The sequence below is a fragment of the Natator depressus genome, chromosome 1, assembly GCF_965152275.1.
Source record: "Natator depressus isolate rNatDep1 chromosome 1, rNatDep2.hap1, whole genome shotgun sequence".
In the NCBI taxonomy this organism is placed as follows: Eukaryota; Metazoa; Chordata; order Testudines; family Cheloniidae; genus Natator; species Natator depressus.
In genome coordinates, this window is record NC_134234.1 from 287,558,713 (window position 1) to 287,580,842 (window position 22,130).

At 42.1% G+C, this 22,130-nt stretch overlaps 1 protein-coding gene across 1 annotated transcript in view; it reads left to right on the forward strand.

Annotated features, from left to right (window-relative positions):
• The window catches only part of PPM1H (protein phosphatase, Mg2+/Mn2+ dependent 1H), a 207,071-nt gene that overhangs the window by 163,793 nt on the left and 21,148 nt on the right, over window positions 1-22,130 (forward strand). The window contains exons 7-8 of the mRNA XM_074942136.1: window positions 15,362-15,425; window positions 19,825-19,932. Coding sequence (XP_074798237.1) covers window positions 15,362-15,425; window positions 19,825-19,932 — 172 coding nt within the window. The remainder of the gene's footprint in view (window positions 1-15,361; window positions 15,426-19,824; window positions 19,933-22,130) is intronic.

Here is a 22,130-nt window from a genome sequence, read left to right on the forward strand (position 1 = left end):
ACAGTCATTTAGGTTAGTCAGGAGCAGAGAATAATGGGAGGAAGTTCAGAGACCTAAACAAGCTGGGTGAATGGGCAACACAATGGCAAATGAAATTCAGTGTCGATAAATGAAAAGTAATCCACACAGGAGGGAAAAATCCAAACACCTTATGGGGTTCTAAATTAACTGTATCAACTCAGGCAAAACCTGGGCATCATTGTGAACTTCTCAGTGGAGCTCTGCAGCTATGGTCAAAATGGCAAACGATGTCAGGATGAATAAGGAATGGAATGGTGAATAATACAGATAATATTATAATGCCAGCATATAAATCAATTATGTGTCTTATTTCAGTGCTATGTGAAGCACTGGTCATCCCAGCTAAAAAAGAACTTTTGCAGAATTGGAGGTGTTTCTTGTTGCCCTTCCTTAATGATCAAAGGCACGGAACAACATTCATATGAGGAGACTGGGGGGATGGTATTTTAAATAGCTTAAAAAAGGAGATGAATAAGAGGGGACATGATAAAAATATCAAATAATGAATAGTATAGAAAAGATATATCAGGAGCTTCTGTTCCCCTGTCCCATGACATAAGATTAACTACTAAGGATTAAGAGGTTTCCTGTATCTTCCTCTGAAGCATCTGGCATTGGCCCCTGTTGGAGACAGGAATTGCCACATTGGATCAGATCTGTGGTCCATCTAATCCAGTCCTATGTTCCCATTAACGCTGGCGTGTAAACTCTGTCAGTCTCATGTACTCATTTTTTTGATGTTCTCTTTGTCTAAGGGGAAGTCCACACTTGAATTTTTAGTCATGATTTAATGTGGTTATAAATTTCAGCAAAAGTAGAATACAGGTAGCTGTTGCTAGGCTAGGTATCCTGGAACAAACATTTGCATAGTGTTTACACTACAGTTTACAATCCTGTTAGTTAACATGTCTTAAACCATGACTAAAAATTCACCTCTGACTGACAGCTGAAGAACAAGGGCGCGGAAAGAGCCACAGAAATGCAAGTGGAAGATGTTGCCACATCATCTTCCCTCTAGTCCCGGAATTTATAAATGTGAGCAAAGAAGGGGGACCACTTTTGTACTGATGTCGTTGGTCAGCAGTTGAGTATCTTGTAGCCATTTTCTCAGACTAAGTCCAGTGCTGGCGTATCAGCAGTCTCTCTTTCTCTACTTCAGAGCTGAAAACAATCCAATGGTCAAGGGACTGCTGTGTCCTTGTGAAGCTTAGCTGATCAGATAAGGGTGCCATTTCAGTTTTAAATGTGCTTGGTCAAGGAAGTTGTGCTTCCCACTACCTGTGTGTTCTTGTGTAATAATCTTCTAGGCAGGAGTCTTCTGTTTAGCTCATAAAAAAGGCCCCTGAGTTAAACATTTGGAATCCTTTTAACGGCTAAAAATATGGTTAAGATGTTAGATTTCTAACATACCTACAGGCTCAGTGATTGTTATTTCATGATGATGATTTCTCTCCTCAGGTTGCTTACGTCTCCCTTTCCCTCCTTGAGTTAGGGTAGCTATTATAGAGTTTAAACCAGTATATATTTCCTTACCTTCTCCAGAAGACTCACTATAGCCTGGTGTACTAAGCCACTGCCAAACTAGACCTCTTCATGCCAAATTTGAAGAGAAAGAGGGGCCGGGGGGGGATTAATTAATTTGCAAGATCTTTGATCAATGAACCTCCCGCACAAGTGAGTAGATGTGTGGGTGGTTTTTGAAAGAGAAACACTCACTCTCTCACTTAATTATTGAATACAAAGAAAACTAACAAAGTCCAGTGGTGTAAAACATAGCCCCCAGGGTTTCCCTTGGAAAAGGAACTGTGCTTGATTTTAAAATTCAGGGCGTTTTTTCTGTGTTTTCTATTAGAAGCTATAAGATTTTTTTTTTCCTTCTACTGTGCTCTGGAGCTTTTCAGAGGCTCAACAATAGATTGGCTTGGCCAGCTTGTTTGGATTACAAAAGGTTATTGTCTCTGGGACTGTCATAATGCAGTTGGACTTCTTTTTTCTTTTTTCCCTGTGAAGTTTCCACGTTGGCTTTCTTTCAGCAGCTCACAGTGGTAGCAGAGCTGCCAAATTTCCTCATAGCATAAGGACAGCCACCGATCCAGCAATGTGCACTGCCTCACACTAGTCTAAGGCTGCCTGTAATTGCTTTGAGACCAACCCTTTCTCTTCTCCCCCAATCCTTACCCCTTCCCCACCCCAACCTTGTCTCCTTTCTCTAGCTCGTGTGTTCAGATTTTGTGCCAAAAATTCCAATATAGCCTTTAGGTGGGAGCTTAATGCAAGTCACCCCCCTCGGCGTTGTGTTGAGCAGCCATCACAGGGTATGTACTATAGCTGGCAATGTATCTTAAGAGCTCTGTCTCCTGCTGAACATGCCTCTGAGCTATCTCAAGCTGCAATTTTCTGGCAGACGTCCGTATTACTAAATTGAAAGAACAGTTTCTCACAGCTGGATCTGTGGTACTGGGTTCCCAGGCCTATGGCTGGTAAAGTTAAACCTTGTCATGAAGATGGCATGTTTGGTATCTTTCCACATGTCCTGCTGGGCTGTCCATGAGACAATAGATACACCAGTGATGTTTCTTCACCTGTGGCCATAAAGTCTAGCAGCTGCCAACGTTCCATTTCATGGCAGCTTGTGAGGTTTCAGAATTTATTTTCAATCTGTATGGGAACAAAACCTGAACCTTTGGAACGTTTTCACGAAAACAGAATTGTGTTGAAATGGCTGGTTTGAGACTGAAACCTGAGCTTTTTGAGTCAGAAAGATTTTTTGTGTCAGAAGTGACCAGAACCTTGGACAAAAAATCCTTCCTGGTGAAAATGTAGTCAAAACCGGTATGTCTCCGCAAAATATTTTGGCTTTGATGAAATTGCATTTTATTGAAAAGTTTCCAACCAGCTGTAGTCCCAACTACATGTAAGGAATTAAAAACTAGGAATAAAGCAAATAGAAGTCATAAGCAGAATCTGAGCCTTCTGTGTACCTAATGGTAGAGCTGTTCCCAGATCTGCTCTGTCTGTGAGGTTTTGTGGTTGTTGTATACGATTAGCTGCCAATGGTCATCACGTTTTGGGGAGGGATCTCTGCATGCGACTTACTTCAAACCAAAAAGGCTGGTATCCTAGGACCTAGTGCTAAACAAAAACATTTTACTCTAGGGTCAATATTGTCCCCCTCCTGGAATGCTGCCAACCTATTTAGTGCTCTCTCTTCTCTTTCTAACAGGGAAGATCTTTAAGCCTCGGATCAGCTGATAAAATGAGTTTAAAGCAAAGTTGTTTTTTTAATTTTGTTTAAGATGGATGACCTTTGCTTTTATTGTGCAGCCTGCATTGGCGTCTGCAGCTCAGACTCCAGCTCTCAAAAATAAGGGCTCATTAATCACTTAACAGGGACCCAGAATCCCACACAAAGAGCTAATTGTGCATGTTTTGCTTGGGAACACGCAAGTTGATTTGAACAAATATTGTCAAGGTGGATGCTGTACTATTTTTTATTGCTCTGTTCAGTGTCCTCCGACAGCACATTCAGGTAGCCTGCCAGAGAAGTGGATAAGCAGATTGAGAAATGCCACAGAGTGCTTTATGAATCCGACACCAGCGCTGCACCCCCGTTTAATATAAATTGATTTATTGAATCAAGCACAGAAGCCTTGTTACAGAAACCTCAGGCTTTATCGTCTAGAGAACCACCTAATAAAACAGCCCCAACTGACACTCCTCATTAGCTTTCCCTCGGATCCCAAGGCAGTATTTAAAGTGGCAGTGTCCCTCTTTTAGGCCTGAATTTATCTGCTGGTCAATGCCTGTGGGTCTAATTAACTTAACATTATTAGTCTTATTCAGATAAGCTGCATTTCCTAACAGCTTGACTCCAAGTTGTAAAGCGTAATTGGAAGTCTGCAAATCCTGCATCTTCGCGCGCTTGATTACACCTTTTAGCCAAATTCATGTAATTTACAATAAAAAGTTCATATTTTTATTAGTATTTTATGGGCTTTTTTGTCTAGTGGAACCCTCCGTGCTTCCTCTGTTGAAATTCTGACTGTATTGCTGTGCTTAGACCTCAGTCTCATATCCTTTGTAGAACTGCCAGGGAGAGATCAAATTTTAATTTCATAATTACTTCACAAGAAAGCAGCCTTTTCCTGGTCGTGCCTGGTATTAATTTCCTCCCAGCAACTTACATTTTTATAATTTAATGATTATGGCAACCTTGGCAGCTTTAGGCCTTTCTAGAGAACGGGGGGTAGGATGTCATTTTTGCAGCAGGAACTGTAATCTAGAGCTACTAGCAAACAGAGCAAGAGGGAGAAAACGGCAAGGCAAATTAGCCACTTGCAAAGCTCCTGTAACGGGAGAGGGACTGGAGAATGGTTCTTTCACATGCGTAGATGAGGCAGCTCATTGCCTGGTTGTCTGGAGCACAGCTCTGTAATGATAAATGGTTGTTTGCAATGTGCATGTTCTGCATCTTTTCAAGATTTGCAGCTCTAGCTGCAGGAACAGTGGGGGATGAGACCTGACCTGCTGTGTACAGCACATCTCCTGACAGTGATGAATGACTCTGCTTTCCCCAAGTGCACACATGCCGCAGGAACTGAGCCAGTGTCTTTGGGGCAGGATAAAACAAAGACAAAACAGAAAAGTAATAGTCTTCGCTGCACCAAAAGGAGAAAAGTAGAGTTGCGAGATGCCATAGCAGTTCCCCACAGTTTGTGCAACAGACCCCCCTCTCTGCTGGGTTCTCTGTAAAAATGGATTTTACGTCCTCGAATATATTTTTAGTGTGAAAATCTTTTCTTTGGTTTGGGTTGCTTATTTCTGCCATCTTCCCCTCCCTCACAACCACTACTCCATTGTACAGGCTTTTTGAATACTTTTTGCTCCTCTTTAGCACCTTCCAGGTTAGGTTTTCAGTTTATTTGTACACACCCATTCAACCTCATGACATGAAGATGATAGATGAGAAAACTGAGGCATCAGGTGATTATAGCTAACGTTTTCAAAGGCTGCTTAAAGTCAGACACCTGTATCCATATATAGGGTCTTAACCAAGGCTCTAGTCCAGAAAAAGCAAATAAGCATGTGCTTAAATTTAAGCACATATTTAAATACTTTTCTGGATCAGGGCCTGAGTTGCCTGATTTTCAAAGATTGTGTTCCTTAACCACGCTAAACTACCATTCCTCTCCTTTGAAGGCATGATAATAAGTGGCTAATTATAATTTTTCTGGTTCCGTGACAGTAATCAAATATACTATATAGAGAACCAGTTCCTGTAAATTAATGATTTGAACACCCTTTATTCAAAAAATTAGTTCCAACCTTTGTTCCCCTTTTATCCAGAGACAGGTAAATAAGGGATCATTTCTAGTCAGTTTCGTGCATATGTTGCTCAAGGATTAAAACCCCACTTGTATCTGTATGAGCTGGGAATGTTGGTTAGAGAGAAGTAGAGTGGGGGGTATTGAGAACAGCTTGTATTCTCAAACCTGTCTGGCTTTGTCTCTCAAACCTGTCTTGAAGGGATGCCCCAGCCTTGTTATCACTTCAAACAGAACAAGTCTGAAACTGCTGTCCTTTCTTTTTGCTTAACATAAGTGGCTCGTGAAGTTACATGTCAAGCTGTATCCCCTTGAAACCATGCCACAGGCCATTAACTGTTTCCATTGGGTTGTTTTTTCAGGTCTGTACTGGATATCTCATTGGAGGGACTCAGCAGTGCAAGTAGGGCGATACGGTCTGGTATGCTGTACCAGCAAGATATTTATAGCCGATACGGCGTACCAGAAAGGCACAGGAGGAGCAGAATGTGGGGAAGGCAGCCCCACATCGGCAGCTCCTCCGGCGCAGCTGTAGCGCTGCCGGCCCTTCCACGCAGGGTCTCCTCTGTCTGTACAGCAGCCCTGCCAGAGGACAGGGCTGGGGGCAGTACAGCAGCACTGGAGGAGCTGCCGATCTGGGGCCACCTGGTGGCCCCACGTTCTGCTCCTTTCCCTGCTGCGGTTCCCAGAAGAGCTGCATCTCTCTGGGGTCTGTACAGCAGCCCCACCGGAGGACAGGGCTGGGGGAGCAGGGCTGGGGGCAGTAGAGCCACGCCGGAGGAGCTGCCAGTGTTTTGCTCCTTTCCCCGTTGCGGTTCCGAAGTCTCCGGCACAGCCAGGGTGACCAGATAGCAAGTGTAAAAAATTGGGATGGGGGTGGAGGGTAATAGGTGTCTATATAAGAAAAAGCCCCCCAAATTGGGACTGTCCCTATAAAATCGGGACATCTGGTCACCCTCAGCACAGCAAGAGGAGGACAGAGACACCCTAAGCCACCCCACCCCCTGCCCCCCCTCCCTGCTCCCCAGGTAAGGGGAGTGGGTCATGGGGAGGGGACGAGAAGAGCTTGGGGGCCCCGGACTGGGGACAGGATGGGAAGGAGTCACTTGAGAGGGTCACGTACCCCCCATTAGCTGCTCCTCCCCCCACCCCCATACCGGTAAGAAATTGATTCCACTTGCACCACTGAAGGAATTTGCAATGGGCTCTGGCAACTTTGTAGTCAGTCTCAGTAGAAAAGGAAAGAATGGAATGGACATGAAATCTGAACTACCCCCTCATCCGCAGAGCTGATCCTTCCCAGAGTAGGGCTGAGGTCTGTTAGCAGAACTGCGAGGGATAGTTTGCGTTATCAGTGCCAGTCTGTTCATGCCCAAGGATGTCAATTCAACCCTTTTCACGAGCGATAAATTCACTCAATTTTCTTTTAAAATGAGTATATTTAAACAAAGTTGATTTAAAGTACCACATACTTTTTCATGTTTTATAAAGCCAATTTAAAAATTGTGTGTGTAGAAAACTAACAGATGAGACAAAACTCTGGCAATTTAATCCATATTTAGGCACTAACAGTTGTGGGTTTTTTTCAAATTTCAGTGCCAATCAGTTCCCATTGACATCAGCAGGAATTCATTGAGCATTCAGGAATCTTGAAAACCAGGCAGGCTCCTAAGTATGAACTTTGGCTCCTAACTTTAGGTTCCTATTTTTCAAAATCTGGGTCTTTGTGCCTAAAAGAGAGGATGTGGACATTCATAAATTTTTAGAGGATTTTAACTATTTAAAGAATGCTTTGTGGTAGCTGCTGTCATTATCAGTGCATGGGACGTTTGTTCCAGAGATTGCCCTGTACTGAACATTTAGCAGTGTCCTCCTAATTTTCTGCAGTGTGCTTAGACCAGATTCCACTTAACATATGAGTAACGTCATCTAGATCCTGGTTGCTTCTAGTTTTGGCACTTCTTTTAGTTCCTGACGCAATTTGGCCCTGTTTTCCAAAATGTTGGTACTGAATCCAAATGTAACTTTGTGGGTGGTGTGTATGCTAGGCCTTTACTGAGTATTTCTGGACTGCTACAGTCTTTCACAATTACTTTCTAAAAATGAAAAAAAAAGAAAAAAAAAAGACGAAACCAAGTAAAAAATACAGCTTTATCCATCTGAGTACATGCTACCCTTCTCTCTTTACTTTTTCCCCTTTTAAACCCAGTTTTATGTGATGGAGGCATTGACAGGATTTAAGGAGGCTCAGCGCGGTAAGCAGTATCACAACCTTGCTTTTACTACTACTTTTGTCATGCTCTTGTGGCCATTGTTTCTTTCTGAGACATTGGTCAGAAAAATAAGGAGAAAATTGAAGGGCTGTGTCATGCACTTCATATCTGGTACAAAACTGGCTACAGAGCTTGCTTATATACACCAGATGTGTTCATCATAAGATCTTTTAGTGCTCTGCTAGGTGTGGCTGATGTTCATTTGGATGAAGTAAATATTGTGCCACCTGAAAAGTATAATACAGTCAGCGTTCCGTTACATTTTCCCTTGTAAGTTCTACATTCCTGCCATTTACAATATTTACACTATCATGCTGTCTTTGAGGTTGAGCACATATCCGTCTGTCAAGTGTCTCTGAATCATACTTGTTTTCTAATTATATGAGCCAAACGTGTAATAACTTGGTCATTTGACTGTCCATTAGTTGCAGCGACTGGCTCTGGTCAGTTTGAGTCATCATTGTCTTGTTCTGCATCTGCCATCTGCAGAGTTTGTTCTGTTTGTTCTTCTTTCTGAAGAACGAACTGTAGAGGTCAACGGTTTCTGATGTACTCTCCACTGTCAGTCTCCATTACATATGATCTGGGTGCTGAATTCTTTTTCTTTACAACAGTTCGAGTTGTCCGTCCTTTTTCTCTATCCAGTTTGACATTAACACAGTCACCAGGTTCTAGACCTGGCAGTTCTCTGAGTGACATCTGTTGTAAAAGTGTACATACGGTTTTTTTTGGTTTTTTTGCCTTTTAATCCGATTTAGCTACTTTCTTCATGTCCGGCCACTTTGGAAACAGGTTCTTTTCCAAAGTTGGAACAGTAGTTCTGAATTGTCTTCCCGTCAGGAGTTGTGCTTGACTGTATCCTATAACTGCTATGTGTTGATCTGTAACTCAGAAGAGCAAGTAATGGATCTTTCTGCTATAAGACTTTCTTGGGTGTCTGTACAGCTCTCTCAGCCTCTCCATTTGCTTGTGGCTAATGTGAGCTGCTAACAATATGATCAAAGTCATATTTCATTTGGAATGACTTAAATTCTGCTGCAGTGAGTTATGATCCATTGTCCATCACTAATTGTTCTGGAATACTAATGTGAGCAAAAGCACACTTCTGTTTCTCAATAACACTGTGACATGCTATGTCTTTCAAGTAAATTATTTCTGTATACCTGGAAAAATAGTCCACTATGACCAGGTAAGGATGTCTTCTGAATTTGCATAAATCTGAAACTAGTCTCTTCCAAGGTCTGTCTGGTAGAAGTGTTTGTACACTATATGGTTCAGTATTGTCTCTTAAGTTGATTTGTACTGGATCTCCTTTCAGAAGTCCAATATCATCAAATCCTCTGCCAAGTTCTTCCATCTTTCTCCATAGGCCCATTGTGACTGGCATGCTGTGGCAGAGAAGGTTGCTCATCTTTGATCACATGCATTCTAAAAGCATTGCTTTTGTCTTTGTAATTTGTTTCTGTGGTGAACTGGCCCATGCAGTTCAGAATACCTCCAGGGCTAGTCAGAGCTGTGTCAGATGACTACAGTTCTGGAAGGCGCTGATGGTGATTGTAAGTCTCTTCTGAGATAACTGTGACATCAGCTCCTGAATCAATTTTAAAGTCAATAGTCTTGCCATGAATATTCAATTTAAGTGATAGATCCCAGAAACAATGGCTCTTGATTGTCTGTAATACGAGTCAATTCCCTGACTGCTTTGGTGAGGCAAACAGCTGCAAAATATCCATATTTCATGCATTTATTATACTCTGTGCTCTGCCTGGACATGCATCATCTCTTGGAATATGACTTTTTTCCACACCTTGTGCACGTAGGGAAGTTCTTTCTCCTCGCCTCAGAGGTTTTATGATGATGATTTTTAACGTGTAAGTGCCTTTTTACAATTTCTAAGCTAGTTTCAGGTTTTTTAAGTTTGTCCGATTTCTCTAGGTTTTGCTGTTTCACCAGTTCAGAGTGTTTTGCTATTTGAATAGCTGTTACTAGGGTTAAATCTGTCTTCAACTGTAGCTTCTGGGAAGGGTTTTTATCTGCTAATCCAATAGCCAGCCTGTCTTTGATATTTTTATGTTTTGCATTCCCAAAATCAGTTTTCAGCCAACGGGTGCAGAGCGCTTATAAAACATTCAACATTTTCCCCTAGTTCTTCAATTCTCTGGTGAAAACATGCTCTTTCCTAAACCACGTTTCTCTGGGGTATAAAGTATGTATCAACATAGCCTGAACCCTTTCATAGACACCTTTGTGACTGTCTTCAGTAAATTGGGGATTGGTCCTGCTTTGAGCAGGGGGTTGGACTAGATGACCTCCTGAGGTCCCTTCCAACCCTGATATTCTATGATTTAAAGGATGCTCTGCTTGCTTCCCCATAGCATAAATTGAAGAAGCTGAAGTTCTCTGAGGCATTGAAGAGTGGCATGTTGATGAGGTCCCACAACCTTCATTGCCATTGGCGCCAACTCCATGGTGTTCCCAGGCTGGAACACCCACAGGGAAAAAGAGTGGGTGCTCAGCACCCACTAGTCCCCTGCCGATCAGCTGTTTGGTGGTCCCCTGCTGATCAGCTGTTTGGTGGCTATCCTGCAGGCTCTAGGTTCCCCAGGACTGGGTTCCTCCTGCCCTAGAACCAGATGAACACACGCGCACACACAAACAGAGCAAGTCTAAGCGGACCGGGTCAATATGAACTTTCAAGCTGTCACCCTTATATGCCTCTGGTCTCAATAGGCTGGGCCAAGCAGCACTTTCAGCTGTCCCCTTATGTGCCACAGGTTTAACACATCCCTATCCCCACTTTCCCGTCACAATTGTACTGGTAGTAACCCACTTGATGAGCAAACCCCACATGATTTTGGGCGCTGCAGGGGTCTTTAGCTTAGGTAAAAGAAGCGTTGCTGCAGAGTAAATGTAAAAGTAAAACACAAAAGAGTAAAGTTCAGAGGGAGAGAGAAGCAACCAGCTTAGCCATAAATTTATTTATTGAATAATAGAGAGAACTACACAAGGAGGGCTAAACAAACATAACAGCTACAGGATTAAAGGTTAATACCTGAGGTAGAAAAGAAAACAGCCGGGGACGGAATCTCACCCACTCCATGAGGCTTGAACTGTTCGGGGTTCCCAGGTGATGGTGGTAGCTCAGGGTCCTGAGTGCTGGAGACAGGCAGAGCCCCCAGCACGATCAGTCAGGAGATGGAGTCCCAGTGGAATTGATGCAGAGTTTGGATCCATGCATCAGAACACTTACTTGGCATAGGTGGGGGTTTTTGTAGAGAAAATACAATGGTTCAAGGGAGAATGCTAGATTTGTTTATGGGCAAACTTATGACTCAAGAGTTTTCTTTAGGCTAGACAATAGGAGCTGATCACTCTTGGCTGTGAGTGTGTTTTTTTCCAGGCAGCTCACAATGCAACTAGGTTGCTTCAGTATTTTGGATATCAATCAAGGGTTTATTACTAGAATTGGTCTGATAACTGCTGAGCTGGGTGTGTGCAGGCATAGGTTCATTAACATCTGGAGCAGAGATCCATGATGCAGTGCTTCCCTGCTTTTCTGGTCCCAGAGGTCAGTGTGGTTCTCTGTTCTCCATTCTGTATGCAAATAGATATGTCTCTCTGTCCCATCTTTCATGCAGATGAGGCTAGGGGAGTTGTCTCTGTTCTTCATTCTGTATGCTAATGGAGATGTCTTAATCTTGTCACCCTTGTCAGGAGGGGTCTAGGTGTGTCTCCCAATGCCCTTCACTGCTCTCTGCAAGCCTTTTCTCTTATCGGTTTTGGTTCAAGCAGAGACTGGTGGTGGGGGGGTGTCTTTCATGAGTCAGACAGGCTAGATACTGCACCCTGGTTCCCCAAGAACACAGAGCTGACTGGTATTACTAGAATGTAATATGGAATCACATAACATCCTGGTTACTTAGGGTCAGATTGTTGCTGGCCATTATGCAGCCATGCTGGGAAATGAAACCTCCCCAGTCCTCTATGGGGCTTGCTTTGGGCTCCTCCCTGCATTTTGGGTTTAATTGGCGGGGGGGGGGAGAAGAATGTGCTCCAGAGCAGGTGGGAAGTGAGTGGAGCTGTCGCAACCATTCCCCTCAATATATCAGCCAAGTTAGGAAAAGGGGAGCCTTTTCAGGGCTACAGTTAGTTACTTTCTACTGGAAACAAAATAGAGAGCAAACGAGGAATTTGTGACTCTTAAAACCTTGCACCAGTTACCTAAGTTAAAGGTTCTCACTCTGTAGCTTTTTAACTGGGAATCAGGAAGCTACCACTGTTTCCCTGTCAGCTCTGCTCAGACACAGTGGGAGAACTGAGCCCACCTTGTACAGTAGTGGTAGGTGTTATAAGTCCTTCCCTGGGCTGCTCCTGGGCAGCACACCTACATACAGCTCCATATGCAGGGTTTAGAGACGGGTCTCATGCTAGCCCCAAGTTTGCACATGAGGTGATCTATGCCTCTTTTCCTTTCAAACTCTGGATCTGATCTGCTTCCATCCTCCATAGAAAACTCCAGGAAGACATCTCTCAGATGCTTTCTCAACAGTACACTGCTGCTGTGCGCTTCAGCTCAGTAGCCCAATGTGCTCTCCTCATTGAGATGTTCCCCATGTATTAACCCTGTTCCTCCCGCTCTAGAGCATCCCCCTTCATTCACTCCTGTAGAAAGACACCCTCCCCCCTGGGCTGTCCCATCATGTAGACTCATGACTCCTGTTCTTCAACAGATTCTGCTAGTGTCTCATCTTGTTTTTTTCTGCTGCACAGCTCACTTTGTTCTTTCCATAAGAAACTAGCTTTGCTTTTGAATTGAATCAGTGCACTGTTTACTTGGTGTGTCTAATAGAAAAATCTTTCTTTCAGTTTATTTAGGATGAGTGTGATGAGTTGGATCACAGAAACCCTCTTGGGGTTGCCAACTGATGTGCCAAGACTACTTCTGCCCCTGCCTTCCTTGCCAACTTAGGACTCCAGAACCCTGCCTGGCTGTGCCAGACATGCTTGCAGGTCACAAACACAGACCCAGGTCTGAACCACGTCCCACAAACTGCAAGCTTAACTGAGAGCAGCTTTCAGAAGTGTTCCTGTCTTTAACACTCAGATGCCCAACTCCCAATGGGGTCCAAACCCCAAATAAATCTGTTTTACACTGTATAAAGCTTATGGGTTAATTAATAAGTAAAAAGTGATTTTATTAAATACAGAAAGTAGGATTTAAGTGGTTCCAAGTAGTGACAGACAGAACAAAGTGAATTACCGAGCAAAATAAAATAAAACACACAAGTCTAAGTCTAGTACAATAATAAAACTGAATACAGATAAAATCCAGTAAGCTTCCTTTTACAGACTAGTCTCCTTCTAGTCTGGGTCCAGCAATCACTCACATCCCCTGTAGTTACTGTCCTTTGTTCCAGTTTCTTTCAGGTATCCTGGGGGGTGGAGAGGCTCTTTTTAGCCAGCTGAAGACAAAATGAGGGTCTCCCAGGGGTTTAAATAGACTTTCTCTTGTGGGTGGAGACCCCCCCTTCTCTCCTATGCAAAGTTCAGCTAAAAAATGGAGTTTTGGAGTCACCTGGGCAGGTCATATGTCCATGCATGACTGAGTTCCTTACCAGCCAAGCCACATTCCTGGGAAACCCCAGATGTGGATTGGTGTCTCCAAGTTCATTGTTGGCTTAAGGGCTTCTTGACTGGGCACTTACTGAGAATAGTTTTTTCTCAGGAAGCTGACCAACCTCTTCATTAAAACCTACTTAGAATCAAATAAGTATGCAGCCAATATTCATAACTTCGAATACAAAAATGATACATGCATACAAATAGGATTAATAGATTCAGTAGATCATAACCTTTACAGAGATATGTTACATGGCATATGTAGCATAAAACATATTCTAGTTATGTCATATATATATATTCATAAGTATATTTCCATAAAGCCTTATGGGGGGCACTGTCACAGTGAGTATCTCTCAATTTTTGTGGTGGACAGTTATTTGTCCCCAAGAAAGTGGAAGAACATCAACCCAAGAACTCATCCTTTGGCTGTACTGGCTCAATAGCTCAGAGCATAGAAAAGACTCAGTTGTGCTTCTTACACCAGAGCCAGTATTTCCCCAGTTTGTAGCTGTATTTTTCAGTCTGTCGCATGAATGCTTCCTTTAACTGTAGTATCTGGGCAGTAGCAGCTACATAGAACATAGATTTCACAAAAAACAATGGCTTTCATTGTATGATCGACTTTATCTGCTCCAGGAGCTGCATTTCAATGCAAAGGGTAAATAATATGCAATTATTATTATTTTCACTCAAACACATTTACCTAACTTTTTTTTATATGGAAACAAAAATTGAAAAAGCTAATTTTGACACCAGCTGACAACACAAGGCAAGGTAAAGATGAGGCTTAAATATCATGCCTGTGTCACTGCCTCGTGATCATGACTTGCCCGTGCTGCGCCAAGGTAATGCAGCACAGGTAGCTATGTAATGTAACACCCTGTATTAATCCCAGCTCTATGCAGTATTTCGGTGTAGCAGGCGGGGTTGTTCAATATAGGATTTCAGCCTTAAACTTGAATTTCCTGGCTTCTGCTGGTTTGTATCACAACCTTAATGTTGTTTAAACCTAATTGCGTTTGATTCCCATGAGTTCAAACAGCCAGTCCTGCTCCAGAGCTGAACATTAGGTGTTGAGGCTCTGGGTGAGACTGACAAGAGGGTGCGCTACTGTGCATTCTTTTTTCACACTTGAGCATTCCAGTTCAGTGCCGAATACTGATTTGTTCTCTCGGGTGATGTGTCTGAGGTAACTCAAAGGATGGGGAAAGGGAGAAAATAGCAAAGTGCAAAGGGAAAAAAAAAATTGTCATATAAAGAAGGCGATGGAGGTGAATCCTGTTGTCTGATGTTTAGGGCTACATACCTAAACCCAGCGAGCGCCCCATTTCATTGATCTTAGAATATGTTCGATAATACAAAAGGATTCTCAAGAGCTATAATAGTTACAGCCTTCTTCATTTCTGTTTCTTAATTTCTCACCAGGAAAATTGCTAACCTTTTAACCCCACCAGTGCTCAAAATCAGAGGTGTAAAAGGTAGTGTATGCACACATGCAGTAAACACATTTAGAGGATGAATGCATTCTTCTCTCATCTCTCAGCCATTTGAAAGCTGTTGTGAAACACAGAATTTCTGGCAAAGTGAATGTCCTAGCCAAGGTCAAATGGGCTCTAAATATCTTCTCACGCTCTCCACAATATGAAACTTGCTTTGATATGAACTACTGAAGGTGAGACCTGGATCTGAGAACTGTTTCACACTTCAGCCATCTACAGCCTCTGCTGGTTCTCTCCATTTCAGATTATTAATGTGAATCCGATCCCTGCTCTTTGTGTCAATGTACAATTGTACGGCTAATGCCATGCCCAGCAATGTATCTCCCCTCCCAGCCCCTTCACTACTTAGGATGATGTTCGGTTTACCTGTACTTTTTTCTGCTTAATAGAAACAAGGACAGTTTGGTGTTAAATACTGCATGTTCTTTACATTAGCTTTTCTTTTGTTCAAATAGCACAGTCCTGTAAGGAAAATCTCTACACACAAACTAACTGGCAGCTTGCTGCAAAGATGAAGTGTCTAGGAAAAAATAAGAAAAATTTACACGGCTGCTTGTGTTAGGGCACAGGGTCACTAATTGAGTGCAAGCTTTAAAAAAATGTTGTTTATCCCCCCCCGCAGGGCCTACAAAAGCATTGAGGAGGACGACTTGAAGTTTCCCCTTATATATGGAGAAGGCAAGAAGGTAGGTGTGTGAGCTTTCCTTGAACCAAAGGGATAAAGAACTCTGTGCTGTTTACCACTCAGTGTAGCTTGTGGCAGTCCAATGTTTTCCGCTCAGTATCTCTTCATTTTATCATTTTGACAGCTTGAAAGAATATTGTGTCTGACATAAATCAGTCTCTGCTGTCTGCAGGGAGGGAAAAGTGCAGTGTATTAAAAAGGTAGTTTTATCACAAATGTAGTCATGTGTTGCTCAATTTCCTTTTGTATTCTTCCACGTACGCAGCTCATAAGAGTATTTTGCATTGTTGCAAATAAGCTAAAATGAGACCATCTTAAATTACTGTTCATGTGCAGATAGCTCTCATGGCTTGGTTGTGAAATGCATTTTAAATGTGGATTGGTTGGGTGAAGAAGACAAAAATATATCCACTTTGCTGACTAAAACAGCAGTTGTGTGTTTAACCAGGACTTACAATGTACTGAGATAAAGGAAGCTGTTGAAATCCTGACATAAGGGGAGGCACAGGTGGGTGTGATCTCAGGGAAAGGTAACGCATTCGGAGTGATGCCCTCTTAGACCGTTGTCACGTGAACCACCCTTGTATCCTTCCAATGAGAACTAAAATTCCTTTTTTAAAGAAAAATGATAACTTCAGCCAAGTGCCACTGTGTTACCAATTGCATGGTTATGAACAGCAAGATTATTAGCTCTGATCCCAATAAGCTTAGCTAGACGTAGCAATAGGATGAATATAAGGACACTGACTTCTCAGGTCTCACCGAGGTCTCAGTTTGCTGACATTAGTATGCTCACTGTGTTTCCAAACAGCACTTCCCCACTGTTTGGATTCTTATTTGAATATAGAAATATGCAATCTTCAGATATAATCTAGTTATGAAGGATTCAAACCTGCTGTAGCTTATCTGCAGGTTTGATGGGATTGGTTCTTTTGTTTGCAAAGTGTTTGTGCACCTGTTATTTTTTTTTAATTTATTTTCTCTTTGTTTTGTGGATGTAGTGTTTTAATGTATAAGGTTATTTTAAAGTCATCTCGGTCACTAGCTAGCATCCATAGCATAAGTTTCCTGGTTCAGAGGAGGCCCCAGATTCCCATCCCCCTGACTGGAGGGTGATAGGAAGGTAATCGGGAGAAGATGTTGGATTCATTGCCCCGTGAGAGTATCTTGCTGGCTGCTCTGTGGCAGGGTATTAGTTAAGGAAGACTCGGGAGTTTCTTGAGGGATGGCTGCTGATTCAGGGGAAAAGTCCTCTAGCAAGTAGGTGAGGTGTTTGAGGTAATTGAAGATTTTGTCTGTACTGGTTCTGCAGTCAGGAGAAGCACTTTGAGAGAGGGTATTGGGGAGTGAGGTGCACCTCTAAAACTATTGCTGTTCTCAGTAATGACTGTGTTCATATTACTGTCACATCAGCGATTTAAGTTTGCATCATGGTTCTTGTCTTGCCAAAGGAAATATGTGGCAGCGCTCCATTATGAAGAGACATCCTGCTGCCTTCATTATTAAACCCCTAGGGTTGTTTTTTTTTTTTAAACTTTTTATTAAGGCAAAATTAAAATAAAATGTTAACATACTAAACCATATATTACTTATTCAGGATCAGATTAATATTCAAAGAAACTGGCTAAAGATTTTGGTTTGCTGGTTGAGGAGCCCCCTTCCTCTGAGTATGCTAAAAAGAGTGCCAAGTATCTAAATAGCTGTCTTCTTTTTGGCTTTTTTCTTGTGTATGTTCTTGGTGTGAAAGCTTTTCCATTACAAGAACTGTCCATATTTTATTACACAACAATTCTGTAGGAGGAGGGGGTCACATTTTTTCCAATAATGTGCAACACAAGGTATAGCTGCTAACAACAAAGCAATTAATTTGTAGTTCTGCTTAAAAGGTCGAACCTTTACTTGAGCTTTAAGGAAGCAGATCAGGGGATCTCTAGGATGCCTACATTTTGTCATAAACTGAATCTCTTTAATAATTGCTCCCCAAACCATCTAAATCCTGGACACATCCAGCCTATGTGCAAGTATGTTTCCCTTTACCTGCAATCCCTCCAAAAGAGCACTGCTCTAGTAGCAAAAACATTATGGATCTTAACTGGAGTCAAATGCCATCTATACAGTAATAATTTATAAAAATTATCTTTGAGCTACATATATTGAAGATGAATATCCCCTTTCCCATAGAGAGACCCACTCACCCGCATCAACTTCTTTGTCCAAATCCTTCTCCTATCTTTCCATCTGGGTTGTTTTCTTATCAACATCTTTTTCAATCCAAATTATATATGTTTTAGAAATTAAACCTTTTGTTTCAGCTTGCTCCTGGCTCAACTTTTCAAATGTGTTTAAAGGTCTAGCTAGAGCCACCTCATACCCAGATTTCACAATAAAATGTGTGACTTGTAAATATTGACAATATGGGATATTTATATCACTTACATTATTACATGGTATAATTTGGTATGATTTCAAATCGGTTCCAAGGAACAGCTGTCTGAATTGAATAATCTCAGCTCTTACCTACGGTGGACAGTCACTTTGATTATGTCCTAGGGATAAATTCCTGATTAAAGAAAGTAGTTGAGGGAGAGGGTCTTGGTGACAGGAATTTAGAAAATTTGTCCAGAGCTGCTAAGGTAGTCTGGATAAATGACCACCTTTTATTTTTGGTGACTTAGGTTTCTTTTTAACTCAACAATGACTAAGAATAGCCATACTTGGGCTCCAGTCTTCTTAGAATTTTACCCCATGTTTGGATGGTCTGTTGTTAGCCTAGTTAACCACATATTAATGCATAATATGCATAATAATAATAAACCAAATTAGGGAAAGCTAGTCCACCCCACTTTTACAGAACTTAGAACTCACCCTTGGTCTTACATGTCCATATGAATTTTAATACTGCACCCTGCCATATTTCTGATCTCATGCCAGGGATACCAACAGAGATGTACTGAAAAAAAATTACTGAGAGGACATTTGTTTTTACCAAGGCTGCCCTACCTAGCCAGGTTATTTCTTATTTGTTCCATCTTATTTGTTCCAATCCATTCCATTGTTCCATCCATTCTTCCAAGACTTTCATCATTTTATTTCACATTGAAGGATCACTTGCCTTAAAATGATTTTTATGTTTCTCCACAGTATTTATTCCCAACTATTTTAAAGATTCCTTTACCCATTTCAGTTTATGTAGATGTGACAACAGTTGGTTTTGACCCTTTTGGGAATATTAATTCCTAAAATTTCAGATTTATCATAGTTTATTTTGAAGCCTGATTCAAAATCCCAAATTGCCCAAATTCCAAAGTTCTGTAATTTGTAATGAGCTTTCTGCCTCCTGCAGATATAACAAGATGTTGTCGGCATGAAAAGCTATTGTGTGTTTAATCCAGAAGGCATGCTGATGCGTTTTACCGTGGGACTGTTTCTCGCACTCACAGCAAATGACTCCATTGCCAAAGCAAACAACAGGAAGCATAACAGCCATCCTTGTGTTGTACCCCTAAACAAAATAAAAGGAGGGAGGAACCCTCAATATTTACCTTACCTCCCTTTTTTCAAAAGCTGCCTACCATTCAGCACCTTCCCTCTTCCCAGGTGGTCAGAGGGATGTTGCATATAGGAAATGACAATACTTCCAGAAAGAGCTGTCAAAATATTCTGCTGACGGAGTGCTCTTATTGACTAACACGCTGGGTGCTTCATACGCTTAATATAATTTAGTACTTCTATTGCAAGTAGTACTTGAGGACTCTTACAGAGAGATTAAGGCTCCATTGTCCTAGATGGTACACAAACAAGTGTCCCAGAGACCTCACAATCTAGACAATGCATAAAAACAGAAATGGGGAAATAGAGGAGGGGAAGGGAGAACAAGGAAATGGTAGAGAGAGGTGCATTAGGTATTTTTAAATTCCTGCAGACTTAGATTAATGAGAGAGAATTTTGATTCTGGTTGAGATTACACACACACACACACACCCCATTCATTCTCCTTCTCTCTGTGCTATATATAATTTTGAGACAACAAGTATTTACAGCAGTCCCAAATTGCACAAACCCACCTGACAATGCAATGGATGCTAAACCCACTCCTGAACTACCCAGGGGAATTTAATTTATGGTCTAGAACGATAGGCAGGTTTTTTCTTGGCCCTGTAGAAAGGGAGAAATTGAAGTCAGAGTGACCCTGGTGGATAAGCAGCTAAAATTGTGAAAGTGAAAAGATTAAAGATCACTGTCTGTTAACTCCCCAGTATAGGGGAGGAAACATTGAAAAAGAGAGGTGATTCCTCCAAAAGCCCTAGCAGTTACATGGTGGGGTCAGTTTTTAATTCTCTATCACATTAACATTGTGTCTGGAAATGGCTTTGATATTAATGCGTTTCTCTTGTTTCCAGGCTCGTGTCATGGCAACTATTGGAGTAACTAGAGGACTTGGAGACCATGACCTGAAGGTGCATGACTCCAATATCTACATCAAACCTTTTCTGTCCTCATCTCCCGAGGTACACCATCCATGTTTTTGTTACATGGGAGTGGAAGAAAATTAATTAAACTAAGTGCACATTGTTCATCCTGAATTGCTGTCAACTGTGGACAATGTCCAGTATTGATCACTTAAATAAATGTGTAAATCAAGGGTGGAAATAATGACAGGATTGATGCCATTCGCTACATAGTAATGTAGTTTTCATTCCTCTTCCTGCTGCCCCAGGAATATACACATTCCTGTCAGGCCCCTGATGCCTTTCCGCCTTCTAAGTGTCATGGTTAATGTCCTTCTGCCCGAGGGGCATTGGATGTGACTCTGCAGCTGCTTCATGATCAGCCCAAGGATTCACTCTGCAGTGGCGCAAGATGTTCTTCCCCCTATGTTTCCCTTTCAGTGACCGAGCACGCCACTGACACAGAATTTAAAGCCGATGTCAGCTTATGAAATAAGAGAATAGAAACTAGATACTGGAGTCCCTGATTTCTTGCATGGCAACATGGAAACTACAGCTTGTACACAGCACAGAACCCCAATGTCTAAGGAGGAAAAATAGCCAGGGCGCATCAAAATAAGCTCCACACCTGCCCTTGATCCACTTCACTTGCAGACCCAATACTTAATCTTTAAGGCCTTCAGTCATTTGGGACCTGACTTCCAGAACATTTTCAGTTCATCACTATCCAATACATGGTAGCTGATGGTATTTGGAGTGAAGCACTCCAGAGCAGGAGGTAGGGCATTTTCGGTTGACGGCCCAGGATGTTGCAGTGGCCTACTGGAGGTTCTTAGAAGGAGTCTGAGCCTGGCTGTCCTCAGAGCCTTATTGAAAACTCCTTTTTGCATAAACCTCCCTGGAATAACAAAATATATGGAATTAGTAATGAACATTATATTTAAAACAGTAAGCAAGACAGATCAAGCCTACAGAGCTGAAGAGCAGAATCCATTGTGAACACACATGAAGAGTCTTAATTACCATGGGTCAAATCCTGAGAGTTCTGCACTTCCCACTCGCTTCAGCAGATATTCAACAGTTGCCAACATTTGACCTAGCAGTTGAGACTTACGTGCTATGGTGCTGAGTGCCCTAGTAGTGACTACGGAGAGGAAGTGAGCGAGTTGTGCACATACTGAAATGTAATGCTGCTGCCAAACTAACAAGTCCTGACTAAAAAGTGCTTCCACTGAGGCTTGAAAGACAGCTAGAGAGAGATTCTGGTCACTTAAAGAAAAGAAGTCTATTGACAGCCACCCATCATCCTTCCCCCTCTCATTCTGCTCCTTTCCCTGTTTTTTTTCAATGTATGCCATCTCTGCTGTCCCAGGCCAGGGAATCAGCACTTCTGCCCCCATCATTGTAATAGATTTGGTTTGCGCCAGTATAATGCTGCAATTCTACCTCTTCTTTCTGGCACTCCAAGACCCGGCTCTACTATAGTATCTCGGCAGGATCAACCTTGCCAATCGCTGCAGCAACATTCATTCATGCAATATAAAGATCTTGGAGATTTGTATCTTGCATCTTGTAGGTTTTTCCAATTTGTGTTTGAATTCCAAAACGTGATGCGCATAACGCATACTCTAGCTGAGTCTCAGACTCTGCAAGTGCCTGATCAAATGGCAGCAAAAAATGTCCTTGTTTCCATAGTCCTTTGGCAGTTAAGGCTAGCAGAAATGTCATAGGGGCCAGTAGCAGGAAATGAAGAATATCAGCCCTAGCAATCTTGAGATAAGCCAGCAAAAATCAAATTCTATGAGAAAACAAATACATGTGCCAAAAAAAAAAAAAAAAAAAACCCACACCGAACATTGCTCTTCTCTCAGATATTGCCTCTATATTGTCAGGAACCTGCAATACATCTTGCAGACAAAGCTATGTTAAGAAGCAATGCCCTGTGCTGCCATTTGGGGAACTTGCATTTGGAAGTAAATTAAGTAGTAATAATACTTGCAACTTCGATAGCACTTCCTCATCAGTGGACCTCAAATAATTATATAAAGGTGGGGAAAAATAATTTCCATTTTACAGGCTGAGAGTCTGAGGCATAGAGAAGTTAGTCACACAGTGAGTCAGCGACAGGATAGAACTACATCTTCTGACTTCGGGTCCTGTGCCACGGCCACTGGCCCCTTTCCCAGGCCAGGGGAGAACATGGCAAATTTGTTTCAAATAGTAAAACCAAAGCTATGATATAAGGTTGCAACAGAAAC